Raw genomic sequence first — 8,108 nt, 5'->3', positions numbered from 1 at the left:
GTTAAGCTTGAATACCCACACATCATCACCCATACACTTTATACAAACTGTTAAATTGAATGCAGTATAGAGGTGGATGAATAATGTCTTTGTCATCATGTATTTTTGTTCTGTTTTGTTAATGTATATGTCATCACCATTATGTGTACCTTTTCATTTATAGTGAGTGAATGAGTGCTGTATGACTGCTGGCTGTCTCTATGTTAGTCCTATGTCACCTGCCTAGGGACTGCAGATGAAAAGTAGTTATTTTTTACTAATTCTGGCATATTTACATGGTGTTTTTTTATACAACAATGTTCATAAATATGCATGCTCCCTATCAAATAAAAATAAAATAAATATCAAACAGTCCGCCAAGACCGACGTTTTTACCTGGAAAGTAAAATAACAACAGACAGACTGTTATGTTGTTGTTGATAACGGTTGTTTAACGTCAACCGTTAAAACCATAGACAGTATATAAGAAGGTTAAAACAAACTGTCCTGTGTTCACAAACCAAGCTAACGTTAACGTATTCATGAGGGTGCGCGCGCGTCTTGGCAACGGAAGTTGAACATTGTTGTTGCTGCCAAGAACTTCCTTGACCGAAGCTAACGTTAACCAGCAGAATCCAAACAGTTTTGAAGTAAAATGTCGTCCTGTTGCGTGCCTGGCTGTAAAAATCGACATTCCTCAACCAGCCAACTGAAATTTTACAGAATACCGTCTGGATCTCGGCCGTTTCAGGCCAACCGGAGACGTTTATGGCTACAAGCAATCCAACAAGCGAACGGCAGTACCGAGGAGCTCAAAGGAAATGCTCGTATTTGTGGCGCTCATTTTAAGTCACGTAAGATAAACACGCTTTAATTTTACAGCATGTTATACCAGCTAGCTGATTTATTGGTTGAGGTATATACTGTATGTTTGGTGGAAGACTCTGAAGTTGTCTAAAAACGTGTTTTGTTTATGTTTTATAGAGGAAGCTTCCATGGACCACGACAGTCCAGACTTTGTGCCTTCTGTGTTTACATACGCTAAACAGACTCCCAAGAAAAAAGTGAAAAGGTAATAAATGTGAATTAAAGCTAATTTTGTTAGCTATATAGCTAGCTAGTTGTTTAATTTATAATTGTATGGAGTGTGCTAGCCCCAGTCTGTGCCTCTCTCGGTAATACATGAGAGCCACAAATGGGGTTAGTAGTATAGCTAGCTAGCTAGCTAACGTTAACGCTAACGTTACTGGCTAGCAAACAGCAACAACAAAACATGACAAAGTCTTACTCTACGCAAAATTATTTCATAGTTTCATTTATTTGTTATTATTACTTAAGTCTTGCTCCTTGTCTTTTGATTGGGGAGGCCATTTGACTTCAAGACATAGCTAGTCTAGCCTAGATTTGTAGAAGACTTCTGTGCACGTAGGCGGAGGGTTTGTGGTCCTTCCTCAATAAAATATTAGCTACGTTTTTCAATAAGAAAATATGCAATTTCACATAATTTTGGACCATTATTATTACTACCATATCTGTATAAGTTGGAAACGCTAGAGCAGATTATACATAAACAACACTCAAAAGCTTAAAGACAAAAGTTGCTAAAGTCCACTGGGGACCAACTACAACCATTAGATCTGAGAAAAGTAATTTAGTTAGTTTTGATGCTCACATTGATTTAGACTCTGCAAGGTTTTCATCTAGAACTGAAACAATTAGTTTATTAATTGATTAGTCGACAACAAATTGACAAACTATTTTGATCATCAATTCATTTTTCAAAATGACAACTATTGTCTGGTTTCAGCTTTGCTTTTCTTCATTTATGATTATAAAATTAATATGGTCAGGCAAATCAAGCACTTTTACAATGTTGGCATAGGAAATTATAACAATATACCACATTAGCTACATAGCACATAACCACATTAGGCCACATTCTGCTTTATGATGAATCATGCACAAGTGGAAGGAGCTGATGGAACTACATTTTACTGGAATTGTACCTTGTGTGATTGCATGTGAGATATGAAATTGATGGATATACAACAACAAATAAGTCATATTTCACAACAGGTCGAGAAAAAAATAAGTACAGGGAAACATTGACAGTTGCAGAAGCAGTGTCCGATGTACTGTACATGTGTATATAAAGCTAAAGTTAATTTCCAACACCAGTCCTTTGATGGGCATTGATATGTCTTGCACATGCCTGTAGATAACATACACAAAGTAGAAATACTATGATTCTCAGTCATTTATGTATATATGCCTGTGTATTATCATTACACTTGTGCCACTGTAAAAAGTTCAGTCAGGACCACTTTGTCAAAATAGATTCATTCATCTGCAATTTGTATTTGGCGGTATGGCTCTGTTCTGGGGCCTCCCTGCCCTTCCATGTGCATATATGGAAAGCCTTAAGCGGGGAGAGCAGCAGTGCAGGATCCCCATAGGGTACAGAACAGAGCAGCATCAATGATAGAGACACGACATTGATCAAGTCAGACAACATGAATTTAAAAGGAGGTTGCAAGCGCTAGCAGAGATGCAGCAAAGTAGGCTGGGAAAAGCAGTTTAAATAGAGCACGCTATTTGGAAATCCAATCAAAAGAGGGAATCAGCTGAGCCATCAGCTGGTGTGCTGGTTTAGGAACTCTCAGCTATGAGCTGAGATAATGGTCGAGATTGACTCTGTGACCTGCCAGAACTTACGCTATGCTTCATTTGGTCAATAAACTTAGCTGTTTATAGATACTTATGCAGTGCAGTAGCTAAGTACATCAACATTTTAGTTAGTGATAGACTGATTTTATCGGCCGGCCGATATATCGGGCCGATATTTGCGTTTTTACGTGTATTGGCATCAGCCGATACGCGGCTGCTGCGTTTGCCGATAGTTTTTTCCCGGCGTTATTTACAGACAGGTGTCCACATGCAGCTCTGTGTTGCTGGAGACGCTGCAGTTCACGTGCAGACCATGCACTGCCCCTCCACCACTAGCACCATGGCAGTCTTAAATTACAAATCAAGCACTTTATTTCAATGGCTACTTTTCAGATTAAAGATTAAATGTGTTGACAAAGGACATTTTGTGATGACCTGATTATATCTGTCTTATAATATATCAGCAAGCAATGCATCATTAAGGCTGTGTTGTAGATGTTGAAGAAAGCCTTTTACCCTTGCACAGTTAACCATATGCAGTGCACCCATCCATATGATGCACATTGCACACATAATTTGGGTGATATGAATGTAAGATGATTGCAAGAAAGTTTATTATTTTTAAAGAAATGGCAGAGCAGATTCCGAAAACAAATCCAGTGTGGCAGGGTTTACATTTTTATGATATAAATTGAGGGAGCAAAAGCAGTATCGGCTCCAAATATCGGCAGCCCGTATCGGTCATCGGCTAAGACTGATGAAGAAAAAAAATCCATATCGGTTGATCCCTAGTTTTAGTGCAGAGATCTTCAACAGGGGGTTCGGGACCCCTAGGGGGTCCTTAGGGTTACTGCAGGGGGGCGTATGTTTCCAAGAAAATTAAAATATCCTAATAATAAGAATCCAACATATTATTTTGCAATATTATTAGCTGTTAGCTGATGATGATAGGCTTACTGGCCTGTAAGTAAGATAGTCACTAAGATCCACAGATACAGTTGATCCTAAGGATTCACTCTGCCACTTGTATGTTTAACATTAAAACATAAATTATAAAAATCATGCCAACAATTATTATTTTAATATCTTAGTATTAGCTATGCACTAAAAAGGTATGTATAAAGGCTTTAGGCTGCCCTACACATTATTGTAGGCCCCGTTTAATATGCAACTTATTAATCTTATATATAAAGTATCTGTAGTGGGGGGGGGTCCCTGCTCCCTCTCTCTTTTAGTAAAGGGTTCCTTGGCTTACAAAACATTTAAGACCCCTGTTTTAGTGCATTGAGCCTTGCTGCACTAATGTCTTGCACCACAAGCTGTTAATGCTCACCATCTTTATTGCATTTGAAAAGTGCACATTTTTACTATTCCACTTTGACGAGTAGATATATGTGACACAATTATTTTTCTCAGTTTTGTTCAAAGGTTTTACGGTCGTAGAAAAAGGCGACGCCGTACAGACAAAACAGCCGAAACGGAAGAAAAAACAACTCCACCCAGAGTTGATTCTCCTGTGGACCTCCAGTCCTCTGTTTTGATGGGGGAAATACACACACCATCAGTGTCAAAGGTAGCAGCCACTACATGTTTTTTTTCTGCATTCATTTGTTGCTTTTAGAAAATCAGTATATTTAATTTTGTGTTGTTATTGTGTTAAGAAGGCATAAAGGTTCACTCTCTTCTGTATGTGTGTGTTTCCTAGGAAGGAGAAACATTAACTAAAGAGGCTGAGACTGAAAGTGAAACCACAACAATCAAATCGCAAACAACACCTAGCCCAAACAAGACATCACCGTCATTTAAAGCACAGCTAGCCATCCTAAATCTAGACAAAAGGAGTCCCATTGTGTGCCTAAAACATGTATTTGTACCAGCAGGTGGGTATCAGTGTGAGCAGTGCAATCAGTACTTCACCAATGTATCGCAGCTTATGAAACACAAACGGCAGCATGAAGAAGAAAGCTCCTTTATCTGTGACATTTGTGAAAAGCATTTCACGAGTCAGGCAGATTTTACTGAGCACCAGTGTGTCCGCGAGCCTTCCTTTCCGTGCAACGTGTGTGATCGATCTTTCACTACAAGCCATAACCTCAAGCGTCATAAACTGCTGCATGTCAAAGATGGCAGGAAGTGCGCCAAGTGTGGCGTACTGTTCTGTCAGCGTCATAACCACATTTTATTCCTGCCGTTGGCTGAGTCTATAACCGAGTATGAAGAGGATCCCACCACCATCGAGCCTCGACATTTCAACAGTAACTTGATGCCAGAAAGCCATGTGCTGGAGGAGCCTAAGCCAAGCCAGACTGCTGACCTGATCTCTATACCATTGTTTTTAAAACCGTCCTCTGTGTCACGTCTACCCCCCCCAGTTCCCAGGCTCTCAAGGAACCTGCACAACTATCCTGCAACCTTCGTTCAGCCCCTTCCCCCCCAACATTCAGAACTACCCCCCGCACTAAAGCTCTTTTCACCACAGTACCTCACCTCAGCATTACTTGAGGTTAAAAGAAATTATGAATATATTTTAAGCAAACCAAGTGATTGTAAGAAGAAGAAGAATATTGTGAAGGAGGAACAATCCTCTGATTTCTCCAGATGAGCAAATCGTTGAGCACGTCAAAAAGGAAAGAATTGCTTTCGACCTGGATATTGTGCTCTGATCTAAAGGGAGGGAGGGAGGGAGGGGGGAGATGTATCACTGTTAAAAACAAACGAATGATTCCTGTACTTTTTTTCAATACAATTTCACCTCATATGTCAAACTAGCACGTTTGCCTCAGCCGTAATGTTTCACATTTCCTTACTACTTATACCAAGATCATCATAAAGCCAATAGCACATTCTGTAAAAACAAACACATTAGTCGGTTTGGTACATGCTAAAACATAAGCTCATTTAGGCCAGTTCTACTGCCACTAAGCCACACTTTTGCTGCCTGTATGGCATGAAGTGGTCACATTTTGTTTATGATATATATACTGTGAATGTATTGCTGCACACTTCTCTTCAATGTCGGTTTTCTTTGGTTGGTAGGCATAATCTGGTTCAGCACATCAATATGTTTTTATGCAAGTGACTGAACTCGTAATGCTGCTATTTTTTTTAATTTAGTAAGTTTTTCTAGTCATTTGTTTTACCACTGTTGGTTAATAACACTGTTCTGTAAGTAAGCAGAATCTGTTACTGATTGTAAAATTGCACTAGGTAGCATTTGGACTGCAGACTATATTCTGTACATTTATAACCAGTTTGTTAGTCTGTGGGCAAATGCACATTGTCATTGATATCATGAATCTCATTATCTAGCATCATATCTGACAAGAATTTCCAATTAATTCAGCTTTCTCATCTACCTCAGCTACCGAGAAACCACATAGACATTGTTTGTTGTTTTATATTATAGAAATGTATTTGCACATAGTTGTTTTTTTTGTTTGTTTTTTTACACATGTATGTAAATTTGGGATAAACAAGTAGGCTATTACATTTTTGAGTTTGCTTGTGTGAACTAAATTCTGAAAGTGACAGAAAGCAAGGCATATTGATAGAGGAAACTACCCTTTAGAGAGTTGTTTTTGCCATAAAAGCAAGAACCTAACCTGCTAAACTGTAAGTGAGAGAGACATATTTCCCTAGCTGCTGCAGGGCTGCTGTTCTGTAGCTGATTCTGACCCCCAAGACTCTGTGAAGGGAGACAAGTTAAACATTTAGTATTATATTCACATTACTGGATGCAACACACTCACTGACTGAAGCTACAGGTTTGACAACGCTTGTTAACACATCAGCTTGCTGGAAATCTTGTTTTTGTGTACGTTTTTTAAATGAACTTCATATTAGTTTCAGTCACTACAGTCAATAGATAACAATTTTATACCAACAATTTTTTGGGTATTTTTTTGCCTCATGCCATGACTACTGGCATAGCATTTGGGCCTTGTAACACTGACATTAAGACTCAATTAAAACCAAACAAAGTTTGAAACTACACTTACTGTTGTATAGATGCAAGTCACATCTACAAATAACATCCAAAGTACATTGTGTCCACATGAGGCTGATTCTCACTTAGACACAAATAAATAAAATGTCTTAATGAAAATATAGTCTGTACATAACAATATATACAGAAATAAAATGACTGTGCTATATTTGCTGGACATATTTTTTTACCTATGGAATTGAGCGGGGGGGGGGGGTTCTGTGTCTAATAGTGCATTCAGATTTGTCCTGATGGTGGTACTAGAGAGATTAGTAAATTGTCTTCCTGCTTGTCTTGGACCGGCCTCTGTTTCAGTATGTCATATTACATTAGAATGGCCATCTTATTCTGTACGCTGCGATACAATCCCATTGCAGAAAAAAGCCCATAGTACAATAACAGTAAGGTGCCTTCATTCGTTGGGCCTTTTTGTCACTATTTACTTTTGGTTCCCAAAGGGTACTTTTACTATTACTACTACGGCATGGTTTAGAAGTAAAACACAATGAGGTGGCTGCTCAATAGTACAGCCTACTCATAACCAATCCATTTAGGTTTATTTGTTTGCACAGGTCATAATGATTTTATTGGTGTTGGTGAGCATTTTTTTCTAGCTATGTTACACTTTCTTATAAGGCTCCATTTATACACTTATCATTAACTAATACTTAATTGATCAGTTATCATTTTGTAAGAAAAACATTTGGGTTGCCAGGTAGTGCTACATTTCTGGCATGTGATCTTACCCCTTCAGCATCTGGACCTTAATAATTCAACATTTTGCAGACTTGATGGTTTATTGCTGCAACAACAAAAACAGCAACTTGATTACACTTTATTAGTGACATTTAAAAGTGCAGAATTGATGGTTTATGACACTTGGGACCTTTTACAAACATTTGTAACTGCAGAAATGTTGGCTCATTAGAACGTGGGAAATTCATGACTTAACATTTCTAACTGAAGAATTGATTAATTATTAAAATAAGAAATCTATTAACCTTTATTAATGACGAAGAGAAACAACAGCCAAAGAATTGTTTCACAACCTGGCAACCCAAACATTGTTCTTATTTTTTTTAAAACAACGTATTATTTGAAAGTATGACTTTTTGCTTGCATTACATAAAATTATTTTTTATTATTATTTTTTTTTATTTTAATAGACTCACTAAACACAGAACTGCGGTTTTAACATATTTTGATAAAAACTAAATACAAGTATGTACATACAGTCACATTGCTAAGGAACACTATTTGCTTTTCTGGGATGTTTTTCTGTAGCTGAACATTTCATGCTGAGGACATATTTTAAAACTTGCAATATCTATTGAAATATAAATTGAAATCTGTTCTTTGGCCAAAGAATGTTCCCAAAAGAAAAAGTAGGTTAAGTGTATATTGACTTTATTATTCATACCCACAGTTCATCCCTCCAAAACCTCTTGTACCACATCTCCGAGCCAGATGCCAGTTC

At 37.9% G+C, this 8,108-nt stretch overlaps 1 protein-coding gene across 1 annotated transcript; it reads left to right on the top strand.

The window, feature by feature from the left end:
• Positions 1–554: 554 nt before the first annotated feature.
• On the top strand, positions 555–6,135 carry LOC144521185 (uncharacterized). The gene is made up of 4 exons (XM_078255578.1): positions 555–833; positions 964–1,051; positions 4,063–4,219; positions 4,352–6,135. Exons 1-4 carry the CDS (start codon positions 635–637, stop codon positions 5,246–5,248), a joined length of 1,341 nt encoding a protein of 446 aa, XP_078111704.1. The 5' UTR covers positions 555–634; the 3' UTR covers positions 5,249–6,135.
• Positions 6,136–8,108: the final 1,973 nt, after the last annotated feature.

The sequence above is a fragment of the Sander vitreus genome, chromosome 7 (assembly GCF_031162955.1).
Source record: "Sander vitreus isolate 19-12246 chromosome 7, sanVit1, whole genome shotgun sequence".
Lineage (NCBI taxonomy): Eukaryota > Metazoa > Chordata > Actinopteri > Perciformes > Percidae > Sander > Sander vitreus.
Note: the sequence above shows the minus strand (reverse complement) of the source record. Positions and strands in the feature narration are given on the sequence as shown.

What these genes read in the sequence shown, in the direction of transcription:
- LOC144521185 (XM_078255578.1), top strand. Translation starts at nt 635, where the DNA reads ATGTCGTCCTGTTGCGTGCCTGGCTGTAAAAATCGACATTCCTCAACC. An exon ending in TGGCGCTCATTTTAAGTCAC is followed by an intron (nt 834 to 963) that starts GTAAGATAAACA and finishes TATGTTTTATAG; the next exon opens with AGGAAGCTTCCATGGACCAC. An exon ending in ACACACCATCAGTGTCAAAG is followed by an intron (nt 4,220 to 4,351) that starts GTAGCAGCCACT and finishes TGTGTTTCCTAG; the next exon opens with GAAGGAGAAACATTAACTAA.